We start from the raw sequence: 17,744 nt of genomic DNA on the forward strand, positions 1-17,744 counted from the left end.
TTTTATTCATTCTTTACAAACATATTAAAATTTGTTTTGTTTATATTTTATTAAATTATTCGAAAATTGTTTAATCTTTAATCTAGTAATATTTGAAATGGATACCGAATATGAAGGCAAAAGTAAAGAAAGCTTACGCTACTATGTACTTATGTCATAAACTTATAGGGAAAACTTTGGCCATAGTTAGGTCAATCCTGGCACATGGATTCTTTGGTGGCGTGAATAGAATTCTTGCACTGACCATATCAGGGGCACGAAGATCTAATGCTACTGAAGCAATATGTAGGATTCTAGAAACTTTCAGAGTTGCTTTTTTTAAATAAAAAATCAACGATTTTTAGAAAAAGGAGAATTTACCAGACACGTCCATTCAAAATAGGAAATTTAATGAAAATTTCCTATAAATAAATATGCTAAATAAGGAGTGGGAAATCTCTCCTCAATCTAGTGACTCTCATACTAAATGATCAATGATGAATATCTAGGACATGTTAAATATGTGTTTTATTAGACGCAAGAAATTACAACTTTCGGATTAAAAATGTTGGATTAGCAGTCTTTAAAGTCTTACAAAAATAGAATTCGTCTTAAAAGACACGGTATATGCAAACTTAATCGCGACCCTACCATCCTTCATTGTCGGGTTGGAGAGAGACCAAACTATAGACCACAACTTGCCAACTCCATAATAACTTAAGTTGGAGTTCTTCAAATGATCCAACCATTTGTTTCGCTTGTCTTACGAAACTTGTATCAGCTTTGTGTACATTGAACTGTGGGAAAAATTACCAATCTAGCTTATAAAATATATATATTTTTTTTCAAATTTATAAACCTATAGCATAGAATAATTCTATGATAGTTGCTACTAAAAACTGAATTCAACTTTTTTCGATTGATATGCTAATTATGAAAATACAGGGCCGTAAATGTACGTTCATGAGTGATTTTGGTTTCATGTTTCACCGAATGTATTATGAAAAGTTTTATTGCGCTATTGAAACTACATTTGATTTTTGGATAAAACAAGTCCTAAAGATTACGAGGACATGATTTGTTGTAGTGAAAATGATTTTAGTAACACCTTTTGCAATTAAATATATAAAAGTATATTTTTGTCGAAATTTCTTAATGTGAAAAGGGATTAGAAAAAAGTACCCCGAATTGCCGCCAAACTATGTTTTGAATTTTAAACTAGACCTAATAAAGTAAGCCTGGATAAAAAATTGCCTGCCACAAAGTAGAATTTTAAGCAATTGTTTAAAACCTCTGGCAGCAATATTTTTCTACGAACCCTGGCACTACTTACATTTGTAAATACGTTTAATTTATTCACCCCTATCGGCAATAACATGTGAAATTTTGTTCCCATGAAATATCCATTTCCCTCGAAGGGAAAATTGCTATCGGGAATATAACGATGAACTTTACATTCACAATAGTTGTTTTTGTTCGTAGCAGCTGTTTATTGTTTACAAAATTCCATCTAAAAATTTCACAACAAGGGGAATTGTTTCACGTGAACAAAGTTGATGAACGAAAAAAGGAAAAGGGAAAATATTTCATGTGAAATATTGATTCGCGATAGGGGTGATTGTATAATACATTTAATTTCATATATAATCATATTGTTAGGGATACTCAACCATTAGGGATACTGGTGTAGCCGTCCTTAATTTCACCACAATAGGACTAGGCTTCAAATAACTAGGACCAAAACAGTGTTTAAAATTGAGATATTTACATATGTAAAAATTGGTTTAAACAAATATAGGTTAAAAAAATTTCGTTTCGGAGTTTATATTGAAACGACAACAAAAAACTAAAATTTGTTATCTATATAAATTCCCAAATGGAAATTTTTATTTTCTAAAACAGGCAGCGAAATTATTGTGCATCTGATTTTTAAGCAATTAAGGTTTTTCCAAAATTGCATGGTCTTTTACTGTCTAATAAGGCTGTTTGTTTCTTACAGGTAATAAAACGCGAGAAACCCCATCATAAACAAGTAGTTTTTTAAAAAATTTTCAGTGAAAATTCATATTTTTAAATAATTCTTCTAGGTAACAAAACGCGCGAAACCCCATCATAAACAATAGGTTTTTTTTCAAAATTTTTCGATGAAAATTCATTTTTTAAATAATTTTTATTGCAAAAAGCTATTGCTATGATTAATTAACATATAAAAAGATTTTTTTGTTGAGTTTTATTTAACAAAAAATTCTGATTTATTTTAATATCAAGAAAAATTGTAATTTCCACTAAAACATTCCTTTTGGTGCACCCTGTAATGAAACAGGGTGTCTACAAATACAATATATTTAAATATCACTCTATTAGCTACAATCGCTTCATACATTTCTTACTCCTCAGATCAATAGTTTAAAAGATACGATTTTTTATAGCTAGATTGGTGATTTTTCCCACTGTGCATTGGAGGGAAATAACTGCACGCCAGGTTGTGCAGTTAGTCAGACCAGTACTCGCTATGGTGATATCTGGCGAACTAGCGCAATTACCCATAATACGTATGAGGGCATCATCATTTAGTGTGCAGAAGGTGGATTCGTCAATCTGTACCTAATTCTATGATAGATAATTTTTGATCCGAATTGCTCGTTGTTAGAACTATTTACGGTTTGACATGAGCATTTTCTCATATTCTAACAATGTTTTCCGCCTTAAATTTGTGAATTATTTTTCAACGGATTAAGCTATTAATATACAATATAACATTTAAATATTTATTTATGTACGTACATTTTCTCAATTTTATTTTTTCTTCTTCATATCTGCCTAATGAAAAATTGTTTATGGTGGGTATTGCTATTAATTTCGAACTTATCTTTAAATTTTACTGCTTGCCACTGAGGTGCCATGCCCATTGTACCTATATAGGTCAATTGTAAATCTAAACCATCCAGGGACCCACTCAAACACACACAACAAAATTATATATATGGGGCATTTCACGTCAAGTGAACCAACTTTTGAAATCGATGTCTTCCGATCGCGATGAAATTTGCACCAATGTTAGTTCTATTGGATAGTAATTCGGACACCATTTTTCAACAAGATCGGTCAAGTACTCTCTGAGTTATAGGAGGTCAAAATTTGACATTTTGGCCAAACAGGTGTTTTTTTTATCCATATAACTTATTACCTATTGTTCTTAGCAAAATGTGTCCCAAATAGTTTAGATAGCTATTTATGCAATCTTTCGAAAAAAAAATTAAAAAAATTTAATAAAATATTTTTGATTTTTTTTTTAAATCAAAAATATTTTTGACTTTTTTTTTCAAAATGGGCCCTTTTTATTTTTTTTAAGAAAGCTTAGGTCTTTTCCTAAGCGACCTATATGGTCGCTTAGTGGGATGCGAGTGGGATATATATCAAAAAAAATATTTTGTAACTCAAGATTTAAAATTTTTTTGCAAAATCAAAAACTTTGTTGACTTTTTTTAAAAAAAAATGGACCCATTTTTTAATTTTTTTTTTGCTCAGAAGAAAGCTTATGTGTTTTCCTTTAACACCCATTTTGTCGCTTAGTGGGATGCGAGTGGGATATCTATAAAAAAATGTTTTGTAACTCAAGACATACAATTTTTTACTTTTTTTTGAAAAATCAAAAACCTTTTTGACTTTTTTTTTCCAAAATGGACTCTTTTTTTATTAATTTTTTTTTTCTCAAAAGAAAGCTTAGGTCTTTTCCTTTAAAACCTTTTTGGTCGCTTAGTGGGATGCGAGTGGGATATCTATCAAAATAAATGTTTTGTAACTCAAGACAAATGTTTTTAAATTGATTTTTTTCATATTTGTGTGTAAGTGTTTCTAAAACCTTAAAAATAAAAACCACAACAACTGACCGATAATAACCACTGGAGGGGTGCAATATGAGGCCGACCGCTATTAATTTTCCACCCCCAAAATTTGTCTGAGTTTTGTATCTTGCGGCTTTTTAGTCAATCCTAGAGGTAGTTTTCAGCGCACGTGATTTTCATTGTTAAAATATCAGGTGCCCCAGAAACAAATTTTTGGAATCAAGTGGAAATATTTTATGGCCCTTCTCCGAAGTACCAGTTTATTTATTATTTTATGACATTTGACTTTAAGAAGTGGGTGGAGAGGTAGAAGTTGACAGGTAGGTTATTTATATGGTGGTTTATTTTTATTATTATTTGTAACATTTGGTTAAACTAGGTACTTTAGTATGTAAGCCCTTCTTGACCCTAATAAAAGATTTTAGACTCATTCATTAAAACGTACTACCTATATGATCTTAAAAAACTATTTATTGTCATTCTGAAGACATACGGAAATCAGTTTTTTAGAAACAGCGTTAAAGTTAAGACGTGTGTTATTTACATAAATACTTACAAAATTCAAAATGTCTACGACTTCTAAAAAGGCTAAGGTTGAAAATGAAATTTATTCGTCTTTTTGTTTTAATCCCTTTAACAAAATGAAGCACAGATCATCAGATATGCGAAATATTTCCGACGGCTTATTAAAAAAATTCCCTACGCTGTCAAAACGATTGAAAATTTGTGGATCATGCAGAAAAGAGCTCGGAAAGTTGAACGAATTACCGAATTTGAATAGTAATGAGCCTTGCGTTGAAGTTATTCCAGATGAAGACAAAAGTAATTCCGAGAATGAAGACAGAACTGTTGATGATGATGGTTATTCTAACTTTTCAAATTCAACGAATGAGTGTCGAAACCAATACCATAAGGATGCAGTAGAAGTTCTTGAACAAATAAAAGAGAAATACAAAACGTCACAGAGTGAAGCTTAAAGAATTCAACTTCTCACGCTTGCTCCAAGAACATGGAGTTCTGCAAAAACAATGACTGAGTTTGGAACGTCTCAACGAAAAGCAATAATTGCTAAACAATTGGTTGCTGAGCATGGGATTCTCACACTCCCAAACAAAAAGAAGGGAAAAACTTTGGAGTGCGATACTAAATCTCTAATAACTCAGTTTTATCAGCGAGTTGATATGAGTCGCCTGATGCCAGGGATGAAAGACTGGATGTCTGTACGAATCGATGGCAAGAAAGTTCAAATGCAGAAGAGAATGGTTCTCTGTAACCTGAATGAATTATTCGCAACATTTCAATCTGAATACGAGGATGTCAAAATTGGATTCACAAAATTTACACAACTGAGGCCAAAACATTGCGTTTTGGCAGGAAGCAGCGGAACTCACACAGTATGTGTTTGTATTTACCATGAAAATGTTAAATTGATGTTGAAGGAAATCAACTTAAATTACTTAAAAGATGATTCATCAGAAGATTTACACCATTACCGCGATTGCCTTAAATTGACTATGTGCCCTAATGCTACAACTTCTTGCCACTTAGGTGAATGTTCGAATAACCCCGGAAACCACATCCATCAAAGAAAATTTAATCAACTCTTTTGATCGAGAATGTATTGAGGAGTTAAAATTTGAATCTTGGCTTCAGACTGAAAGATGCACACTGAAAACCATAATTTTAAATGTGGATGATTTTGTGGAAGAACTGTGTAGAGGATTGCTAAATTTGAGAACCCATGACTTTTTAGTCAAAGAGCAGTGGTCATTCTTCAAGGACTTGAAAACACATTTGAAGTCTGGTGAATTCATTATTTCATTTGATTTCGCAGAGAACTATAAATATGTTCTTCAGGATTCCATACAAGCATTCCACTTCAATAACGACCAAGCAACTATATTCACAGTAGTTATTTACTACATGAAAGAAGAAAACCTGGAACACAAAAGTATGGCAATCATATCCGACGATTTAAAACATGACACCGTTGCAGTTTATGAGTACCAGAAGATAATACTAAATTATCTAAAATCAAAATTTACAGTAGAAAAGGTATACTACGTTTCGGACGGAGCTCGTCAACATTTTAAAAACAAAAGTAGCTTCGCAAATCTTACAGCTCATGAAAAAGATTTTGGAATGCCAGCTGAGTGGCATTTTCATCCTACTGCTCATGGTAAAGGAGCATGTGATGGTATTGGAGCAAACCTCAAAAGAAATGCAGCGAAGTATAGCCTCCAGTGCTCTAATCAAGATCGCATCTTAGATGCGACTGCTTTATTCCATTGGGAATACAAAGAATTATTGTAAAGAAACTAAAATAGTTTTTAGTAGCAAAGAGGATCATGAGGAAACATTGAAAACACTAAAGAGCAGATTCGATGCTGCGGTAACAATCGATGGCACTGCTCAATACCATGCTTTCATACCGCTTTTCGATGGAAGACTCAAATTAAAAAAGTTTTCTGCATCTACTCAATGCGATTTCTTTCCAAAGCCAAAAAAGAATCCAGCAGCGAAATCAGTAGCTGAATCTAATAACGCCAAGAAAGGATTGACAAAAAAAAGCAGCTAATAAAGGTGACAAATAAGGAGGATAAAAGTATGGATATTTGAAAATTTAAAAACTTCATAAATTAAGTGTAAAAATAGTTATTATATAAATTGATCTATTGTGATTAAGAATAAATTTTACTAAATTATTCATCTTTTTATTATTATTATATATTAAATTAATTATTATTACAAATAAATAACAAAATTAAATTATTCAACATTTCCATAGAAAAAAAAAGTGATTTTTATTCCTGAGGTTAACATATTATGGGTATTACAGTATCGAGGCTATGAAATTTTAGTTGGGTATGTTACATACCATCGGAAAGGCTAATGTGTCTAGTTTCTCTGCGTAAGTTTAATTTTTAAGGTTTACACACAAATATGAAAAAAATTAAAATAGTGCAAATTTAAAAACCTTTGTCTTGAGTTACAAAACATTTATTTTGATAGATATCCCACTCGCATCCCACTAAGCGACCAAAAAGGTTTTAAAGGAAAAGACCTAAGCTTTCTTTTGAGAAAAAAAAATTAATAAAAAAAAGAGTCCATTTTGGAAAAAAAAAGTCAAAAAGGTTTTTGATTTTTCAAAAAAAAGTAAAAAATTGTATGTCTTGAGTTACAAAACATTTTTTTATAGATATCCCACTCGCATCCCACTAAGCGACAAAAAGGGTGTTAAAGGAAAACACATAAGCTTTCTTCTGAGCAAAAAAAAAATTAAAAAATGGGTCCATTTTTTTAAAAAAAGTCAACAAAGTTTTTGATTTTGCAAAAAAATTCAAAAATTTTAAATCTTGAGTTACAAAATATTTTTTTTGATAGATATCCCACTCGCATCCCACTAAGCGACCATATAGGTCGCTTAGGAAAAGACCTAAGCTTTCTTAAAAAAAATAAAAAAAAAAATAAAAAGGGCCCATTTTGAAAAAAAAAGTCAAAAATATTTTTGATTTTAAAAAAAAAAATCAAAAATATTTTATTAAATTTTTTTAATTTTTTTTTTCGAAAGATTGCATAAATAGCTATCTAAACTATTTGGGACACATTTTGCTAAGAACAATAGATAATAAGTTATATGGATAAAAAAACACCTGTTTGGCCAAAATGTCAAATTTTGACCTCCTATAACTCAGAGAGTTCTTGACCGATCTTGTTGAAAAATGGTGTCCGAATTACTATCCAATAGAACTAACATTGGTGCAAATTTCATCGCGATCGGAAGACATCTATTTCAAAAGTTGGTTCACTTGACGTGAAATGCCCCATATATAATAATATAATATTATGAAGTTTTAGTTTATATTTTACCAGGAAAGATAACAGTGTAACTGTTACAACAACATATTGTTATATGAACATATTTTTTAGAGAAATGTTTAAACTTAACCCCTTGTGGACCAAGGTTATAAATCGTTGAAAAATTTTATTTTTTTTAAGAAATATTGAAAATAAAGACATCAGGAAGTTATTTACAAAATTTTAACTTTGTGGAGGACCTGCAAGGATTCGGAAGGGACCTAGTACCGTTGGGTCAGCATCAGCCAAATGATAAAAATACTCATTGATTTTTGTTTAAATTTTATTAATATATTGATTAGTTTTGTAACTTTTATAACATTTTCTATTACAAGTCTATTTTATGGAATTTTACGAAACAGTATTTTTTATCATTACAACATAAATAAACATCACAATGTGAACATGAAATAATTCACCGTTATTCTGGGTAAGCGAGTTTGCCAATAGGCAAAAAAAAAATATATTATTCCAAAGATGATAGTGTACTTCAACGTACTTTTGGGCAAAAAGGGTCAAAATATGTTTTGTTTTCATTTTGTAAGCTTATTATTGTTATGGTACTTATAAGTACCGTCGGTCGACAAATGGTTAATATATGTAATAATTAACTTACCGTAGTAACTAGCTCCAAGCATACAAACTGTAATGTATCGATGTTGTCAACAAAAAATGGCTCAGTTGCAAGAGTTGAAAGGGGTAATACAATAGTATCTACAAATATGCACTTGTCAAATAACATTACAAAAACTTTCATTAATTCAACAACTTTAGAATAAAGAAGATGAAGATTGCGGTTATGATTTTGATGAGTTTTTGATTTTTTTCTATTGTCGTTTTTTTTCATACTCTTTACAGTATACACGGAATCATAAGATGGAAAAATCGTTTCTCTCAGTTGGAATTGAATGAACTTTATAATAAGGGATATATTGTCTTCTTGCAAAAATTTCAAATCATTCACCGTTGAATATATATTACAAATTAGTAAACAAGCTTCTATCGCATTCAATATTTTTTCCATAACTTCATCGTCATATATTTCATCTTCATCGTCCTAAATATTTAATGAGAACAAGAATAATTAAAAATGCTACAACAACAGACATTTTACATTTACTTACTGGACCTGCAGAGTAATTTTTTGCTAGATAAACATTACGCATTGCGTAGTTTATTAGTAATGTTAGCTTGTTTTTTGGTATCAAATCCAAAACATTTTTGGCCTTAAGTTTTGCAACGTCGTTGCTCATGGTATTTAACATCTTCGCTGAAATGCACTCAATATTTTCATCCACATCATCTGTAACAATATATTCTTAATGACAAATAAATGTAAAGAAATAATATAACACAAACCGGACTCGAAGTTAGGTGATTCGGTGTCATCCAAAAGCTCAATTATTTGTTCCATATTTCGCATAAATTGCTTATATGTTTGTGAACGCAATACATCATCTTTTGAACATTTAGGGATATGAGCGGAGATGTCTCGCTCAACTCTTCGAACCTTCGGCTTGGTAACTTTAAATAAATAATTAATAACATTCGATAATAAATATAAGTTCTGACAAGATAGTCTGTTTAAGTACAAAGCTATTATTTTCGCCGAGTGTTATACACTCTTAGTGCTAGTTTCTGGGATAAAGATAATCTACATTCTTCGCTTAAGCCTAAATTAAACTAAAAATTGTGTTTCTCACTTTATATGCTATATAATCTAGGTTTAACTGAGCATCATTGGTGTTAAAGTATAAAATGACAAAGCACAAACAGATGATTTTTTTTTTTGCTTTATTAACATCAATATAATTATTTTTATTTGCTTTATTAACATCAATATATGTCACTTTTTCTTTTAGAAAGTTAAAATTTACAAAAAAAAGTTATGTACGCTGTTGCTTATTCTTAAAAAATTTAAAGTATTGCCATATTTATATGAAAAATTTTGAAGAATAAACATGTGATTTGACTGAAAAGTATGGCAATGCTAAAAAAATTAATCCACTAATGAATAACACAATCATGGGTTAAATTCCGGCAAAATAAGTGTTAGGGGGTAACCCTATGATGCAACATTAACATGTCAATGTGGCATCACTATGAAATACGACGCTGCATGCATCATTATCTTTAAGTCTTTTATGTACAATTCTTATAACCGTTTTTACAGTTAGTTGTAGCAAGCCAACTCAGGCACACCTCAAGAAATGAAATTAAAGTTTATGTTTTATTATTAATTAACCAAGAGTCTTTTATTCAACGTAAAAGCTCAACAAAAGTGGCGACGAGGACGGTGAAATAAAAATTATACAATTTTAATTGCAAAATGCCGCAAACGACTATGTCCGACGACAAAGTTCTACAACTGTTGGAAGATCAGCAAAACGCTATGCACCAACAAACACTCTTGCTACAGCAAATGGCACAGCTATTACAGGCTCAAGGAATTGCTTCAACAAGTAATCCAGCAACGAGTACATCAAAAGCTGCACTTATGGAATCATTGGCACACTCAATGACAGACTTTGTGTATGAACCAGAAAGTGGTTTAATTTTTCAAGCTTGGTACAACAGGTATGTACATGTTTTCGAAAAGGAGGCGAATACTCTAGAGGACCATGACAAAGTCGCAGTACTTTGGCGAAAAATGTCCAACCAAGTTCATGAACGATTTTCAAACTACATTCTGCCAACGAAACCAGTCGATATGACGTTGAAAGACACTGTTGAAAAATTAAATAAACTTTTCGGCAAAGTTGAAACACAAGTTTCACAACGCTACAAATGCCTTCAACTTGCAAAGACAGACGGTGAAGATTTTAAGGAATACGCTAGCCGAGTGAATCTACAATGTGAACTCTTCAAAATGACTGATTTGAGAATAGACCAGTTCAAATGTCTGATTTTCGTATTGGGTCTTAAATCAAGTAGAGACACAGATATTCGAGTACGTTTACTAAAGATGTTAGATGAGTTTTCAGAGACCTCAAATCTGGATAAACTGGTAGACGAAACACAGCGTATAATGGATTTGAAATCTGACAACACAATGATTGAACATCAACCGAAAGCAGTCTGTTCCGTTAACAAAATGGAAAGCAAAAATCAGAGTTACAAACTTCCAAGGACACCATGCTGGCTTTGTGGGGACTTACACTACGTCAAATTTTGTCCCTACGTCAAACACAAATGCACCAAATGTCAACAAATTGGACATAAGGACAACTATTGCTCCAGCTCTAAAACTGTTGATACTACGAAACCTGCACAAAGCGACAACAAAAACACGTTCAGAAGAAAATCAAATTTTCGTACTAACGCCGTGTTTACAACGAAAAAGCTTCAATTCAAGGAACTTCGTAAGTATACAACTGTGACGATCAATAATAACTCTATTCGACTACAGATAGATACCGCATCGGACATTTCAATTATTTCTGTTGCAACATGGGAAACCATTGGCAAACCTAATGCCTATGAAACGGAAGATGGCGCAAGTGATGCAAATACGAACAGAATTAATTTACTAGCCATGTTTGAATGCGAAGTTACGATGAATGACGTCACAGCAACAGTCAACTGCTATATCACAGATATAGAACAACTAAACATTATGGGAATTGACTGGATCCAAACTTTTGGTCTCTGGGATAAACCTATAACTACTTGGTGTAGACAAATTTCATTCGATGACGATGTTATTAAGCTCAAGGAAACTTATCAAACTGTTTTTGATAATAGTAGCCCCGGACTTTGTACTAAAACCAAAGTACATATTCAACTGCTACCAGACGCAAAGGAAATTTTCGTTCCTAAACGCCCAGTTCCTTACGCAGCAAGACTGGAAATCGAAGCGGAATTACAAAGACTAGAAAATGCAAAAATAATTTCTCCTGTGGATACTTCAAAGTATGCCGCACCAATCGTAGTCAGCAAGAGAAATGGCAAAATTCGCATTTGCGCAGATTACTCTACGGGACTAAATTCGATGGTTGAATCGAATCAATATCCATTGCCCACACCAGAGGAAATTCTTTCCGATTGCAACAACTGTATCATCTTTAGCCATCTGGATTTATCTGATGCTTACCTTCAGGTCGAAGTGGATGATGACAGTAAGGAATTACTCACGATAAACACTCACAGATGTTTATTCAAATTTAATCGTTTGACACCTGGCATAAAATCCGCACCAGGAGCTTTTCAAAGGATTATGGACCAATTATGCTCTGGTATATATGGTGCCAAAGCTTATATTGACGACATCATGCTCGCAAGTAAGTCAATTGTTGAACATAAATCGAATCTCAATCTGCTCTTACAGAAAATTCAAGATTTTGGATTCCGGCTCAAATTTGAAAAATGCCAATTTTACAAAGCGGAAATTAAATATCTTGGGCAGATTATAAGTAACAATGGTATTCGACCCGATCCAACAAAAATCACTGCTATTCAAAATTTGAAAATACCACAAAACATTTCGGAAGTACGTTCTCTTCTGGGTTCAATTAATCATTACGGCAAATTTGTAAGCAACATGAGGAATCTCAGGAAGCCTCTAGATGACCTATTAAAGAAAGAGAATACATTTAACTGGACTTCAGAATGTCAGGAATCATTGGATAAATTTAAACAAATTTTAACCTCAGATATGCTACTTACGCACTACAATCCGGATTTACCGATACACGTTGCTGCTGACGCATCATCGCATGGTGTAGGTGCAGTAATCTATCACACATATCCTGACAATAGCATGAAAGCTATACATCACATATCAAGATCTCTCACACCAGCAGAACGCAACTATAGCCAAATTGAGAAGGAGGGCTTAGCACTAATTTTTGCAGTACAACGCTTCCACAGGATGCTGTTTGGACGCAAATTTACGTTGCACACCGATCACAAACCATTGCTCGCAATTTTCGGCTCAAAAAAGGGGATACCGGTTTACACAGCCAACCGTTTACAACGCTGGGCTTTGATACTATTGACCTATGACTTCGAAATTAAATACACGAACACTAAGGATTTCGGTCACGCAGATGTGTTATCTAGACTCATCAGTGATCACGAGAAACCATCCGACGAGTATATTGTGGCTTCTGTATCACTCGAAGAGGACATTCGCAACGATCTCGAAGAAGCAGTATCTACACTACCAGTAACTTTCAAGATGATAGTTAAATCTACTAAGAATAATGAAACTCTACAGACTATTATTCAGCATATGAACACCGGTTGGCCAGAAAGTAGTAAGAATATCCATCCTTCTATTCTACCATACTTTAATCGAAAGGAATCATTATCGACCGCAGACGGTTGCGTGATGTTTAACAATCGCATTGTGGTACCAGATCCGTATCGTCAAAAGATTCTCAAACAACTTCACAGAGGACATCTATCAGCAGAAAGATGTAAGTCAATTGCTCGAAGTTTCTTTTATTGGCCTTGTATTGACAAGCAAATTGAGGACTACGTCAGAAACTGTCAACAAGCCGCAAAGAATCCTGTGAAAACCAACCTTTGCTCTTGGCCAATAACATCCCGACCACTTGAACGGATTCATATTGATTACGCTGGACCACTGAAGAACAAATATTATCTAGTTGTTATAGATTCATTTTCTAAATACCCTGCAATTTACGAAACGCAAACAATGACTTCATTCGCGACAATGAAAATTATGAACGAATATTGCGCACAATTTGGAAATCCTGAACAAATAGTTTCGGACAACGGGACACAGTTTTGCTCGGAACAATTCCAAAACTGGTGCAAGGAAAGGGCTATAGAACACACTAGGACAGTACGTTTCCACCCCAGCTCCAACGGTCAAGCAGAAAGATTCGTGGATACACTTAAGCGCGCTCTCAAAAAAGCAGAAGGGGAAGATACGCCTACCGCAGCACTTCAAACATTCTTGGAAGTCTATAGATCAACACCCAATCCAAACTCACCAAATGGCAAGACTCAAGCGGAATCGTTCATAGGACGAAAAATGAGAACAGTCTTCGACATCATTAAAAAACCAAACGTCACCGATCGCAAAACTAATCAGCAAATGGAGAAACAATACAACACCAAACATGGTACACGTATTAGAACATTCCTCCATGGCGATCAAGTCTACGCATTGAACTTCAAGGGAAACAAGCAATACTGGGTCCCTGGCGAAATCATCGAGAAGATTGGTAATGTAATTTACAACACCCTGATCGACGTCGGTAACAGGAAAATACTCGTAAGAGCACACACAGACCAACTTCGACCAAGATACGAAGAGACTGACACTACTGCATCAGGAACATCATATCTTCCATTGGACATATTGCTTGCAGAATTCGAAATAACTCCACCATGCCAAGAGGAAACTTTTGCAACCCCTACAGCTTCACCTGACCGCACTCCAATGCGTATAACCAGCCGAAGACATCCTGTGGAACCTGTTTCCAGATCACCCCAGTTGTCTTAAGGAGGGAGATGTTAGGGGGTAACCCTATGATGCAACATTAACATGTCAATGTGGCATCACTATGAAATACGACGCTGCATGCATCATTATCTTTAAGTCTTTTATGTACAATTCTTATAACCGTTTTTACAGTTAGTTGTAGCAAGCCAACTCAGGCACACCTCAAGAAATGAAATTAAAGTTTATGTTTTATTATTAATTAACCAAGAGTCTTTTATTCAACGTAAAAGCACAACAATAAGTTTCTGTTTTAATATAACAGCGTGTTAATCTGAGTTTAACTGACAAATAAGAAACTAGCTCTTACTTGTTCAATATAATTTATGATGTTTTATGAAACTAACAGTTATTTAGAATAATCACCCTTATCGTGAATCGAATTCACATGAAATATGCTCCCATTTTTCGTTCATAAACTTTGTTTATGTGAAAAAATTCCCCATGTTGGAAAATTTTTAGATGGAATTTTTTAAACAATAAACAGCTGTTACGAACAAATTCAACTATTGTGAATGAAAAGCTCAGGGGAATATCACGAAAGCAATTTTCCCTGCGATGGAAATGGATTTTAATCACCCTTATCGTGGTTGGCGTAGGCGTATTTAGACGACTGTCGTAGGCGTATTTAAAATTCAATTGTATCGTGAAAAATTTTCGACTACGCCAGCAAAGTAATAGAATCATATTGTAACAGATTACCTAATTTTATTTGATTCTGAAGCAGCCTGTTATAACAACTGTCAAAAATCACAGCTGTTTACAAAAATTCATTTAAATTTTTTTAACGCGGCATAAATAAAAATTAATTTATTTTTTAAATAATTGTGTTGAGTGTGGGCTTTTATTCATCTTTAAAAGAAGGTGATGGCTATTTTTTTTTAAATATCACTAGAACTTATTTTACGCTTTTAGCAGCAGTTTCATCGTTTTCTTCTATTAAAATAATATCAAATATTTGTTCAACCGAGATATTTTGCTTTGGAGAAACACATAACGGTCGCTTAAGACCGAAAGGTTCTTTGTGTTGCACAATAGTGAGTATATGGCCTTGTGCACCAGTTTTTCATTTAATTTAAATTTGAAGTCCGCCCATGCCTTCAACCAACTCTCACCTGTACGGAATGGTGGTCCAATACAATTTAGTTCATCTGCGATTTCATTCCACTCTTTTTTATGTTTATTTTATTTAAACCTCTATTAAAGCCTCTAGCCAAATACGTTTTCTTTTCCATTATTTTAACCAACTTAAAATATTGTGCTTGCGTCGTAATTTTTAATCCAAAATTTTTGAAAATCATCTGAAAAAATTTTGTGTAAAATTTATTACTTGTTTTCACGTGTTCTACTCTTGTCGTGAGTAAATTTTCTAACGACAGTTTTTTTCTGTTTTGACAGGCAAATACGCCAAACACGATACCGTTTTAATAAAAATTATATAATTCTTCTATTCATGATATATTTTTTAATATAAAAAAATATTAAAATTCGAGATGTACTAAGGATTTTGATTTGTTCAATAATATTTTTTTTATTGATAAATTAAGAATTTCTTATATATTATTATTTGAAAAATAAAATTTAATATGTTGAACCGTTCAACATATTAAATTTTACTTTTCAACTTAAACAACTTTTAAGTACATTTTAAAGTATTTGATAAAACCAATGAAAACATTATTTCAGAGATGTTATTTAACCCAGATATGCCGACGGCTTGAGCTTGATCATTTTAAAAGTACTTTTATATTATTTTGGAAGCAAATGAGAAATAAAAAACATTTCAAATATAGTTTTTTAAAAATTTATTGAAAAAAGTGTTTTTTTAAGTCGTCCTATATAGAGGACTTGGGGTCACAACAACAAAACTAAAACGCAATAATGAAATATTCATGCATATAATAATGAAGCTACTCTTAATAAATATAAATTCAAAAAAAATATTGTATTTATTCACTTGTAAATGTACAAAATTTTACTTTCCGTACAAACAAGATATGTCCATAATGACTGAATATGGGCAATTTGAAAATATCACAAATTAAAAATTCAATAACTCAAAAATAGTAGCAAAAAATAATGCGATCACACAATCTCCCATGAGGTATTGGTGAGTACTAAGTATGTGAACAAAAAAAATTGTATTTTGATAAACGTGACGTATCTAGTGTACTACATGTAGTACAGTCAGCATATCTGGGTTAAAATGTCATTTCACAAAAGCAAAAATATGTATGAGGACAAAAAAAAGGTCACAGATTTAAGTGGATATGTTGACAATTCCATTTATGGCTTTATGGTAGATAATTATATTAGGTATGGTAGGCTACTTTTCTTGATTATTCTTTTAAAATATTTTTTTTCCTTTTGAATTACTTTTATAAAGTTGTAATTTATGATTGAAAACTACATGCGTGAGCATTTACAAATTTAATTTGACAAAAAACATCTGTTGTTTAAAGACTTAGCTACTATTTGGTTATAAATACGGCTGCATGTGTTTAAACCAGTATTTAAATTAAAAGCTCTCCATTCGAATGAGTGAGTAAATATAACCAATAGTGAAAAAAACGTGTTTGATGAATCGACTTCATAGTGAAACAATTCAGTTTTATATGTATTGTGGAAGATGTTTTAAATAATTTCTGCGAAAAACTAAAAATTATATTTAATTTTTATTACCTCTGTAGTTTAAAGGATATGTACTTTAAACTACAGAGGTGGTGGTAAATTTTACAGCCACTCTAATTTTGTTTAAGTTTTATAACAAAGGCTCGTGTAATAATGTGCCTGTTAAGTTCAACAATTATTTTTTAATTAAAAATATCGTCTCTTATTTTTAAACAAAAAAATATTTTTAGTAAAATTGTTTGTTAAAATTAAAATGGGTAAAATTTGCTCCAGATTTCCAATTTTGTTTTGAAACTCATCTGTCTGACATGGTCGAATGTTTTTAGCCAAATTGATTAAAAGTTAGGATGACAGTAATGGAAATTATTTCGAAGATGAAGATATTTTGACTTTTCGAAAATGTACTGGTTTCATCAATTTACCACATATATAAATATGTTTTACAATTTAATTATAAATGTAGTTGAATACATTGTCAGATTGTAAAATATATCTTTTGAATAACTTTTGAACACAATTTAAAATTGCATTTATAATTTAACTTTGAAGTGTGATAAAACATTACTTTCGCAAAATCCACTCATAAATTCTTAAACAAATTTAACATTTTTATAACATGTTCCTAATTAACACAAGGCAACAAAATCGAAAAAATTTTAAAGGAGATTTTTAAAAAAAAAAATGTTTAAGTAAAATTATAAATTTTTTTAGACGTTTCTTCACACAATTAATGATAAAGCTTAGACAAATTTAAATTTACATAACCTTTAATCCGTTTATATCAGGTATGTTCGCGAATCATATTTTATAAAAGTGGTTTGAAATCACATAAAAGGTGTTCTGAGCACATAATTTTTGTGATTTTAAAACGTTCAACAAAGTCACTAATGTTTTCAAATCACTTGGTTATTTCTGCGGCTATTGAATGGATAAATATTAAAATAAATTATTTAATT

At 32.0% G+C, this 17,744-nt stretch overlaps 1 protein-coding gene across 1 annotated transcript in view; it reads right to left on the reverse strand.

Annotated features, from left to right (window-relative positions):
• Nipped-B (Nipped-B cohesin loading factor) overlaps positions 1 to 17,744 on the reverse strand; it is a 401,322-nt gene that overhangs the window by 325,894 nt on the left and 57,684 nt on the right. Inside the window, exons 7-9 of the mRNA XM_065500106.1 lie at positions 9,042 to 9,206; positions 8,807 to 8,985; positions 8,299 to 8,739 (exon numbers count right to left, since the gene is read on the reverse strand). Of these exons, the coding sequence (XP_065356178.1) occupies positions 8,299 to 8,739; positions 8,807 to 8,985; positions 9,042 to 9,206 (785 nt within the window). The remainder of the gene's footprint in view (positions 1 to 8,298; positions 8,740 to 8,806; positions 8,986 to 9,041; positions 9,207 to 17,744) is intronic.

The sequence above is a fragment of the Calliphora vicina genome, chromosome 2 (genome assembly GCF_958450345.1).
Source record: "Calliphora vicina chromosome 2, idCalVici1.1, whole genome shotgun sequence".
NCBI lineage: Eukaryota > Metazoa > Arthropoda > Insecta > Diptera > Calliphoridae > Calliphora > Calliphora vicina.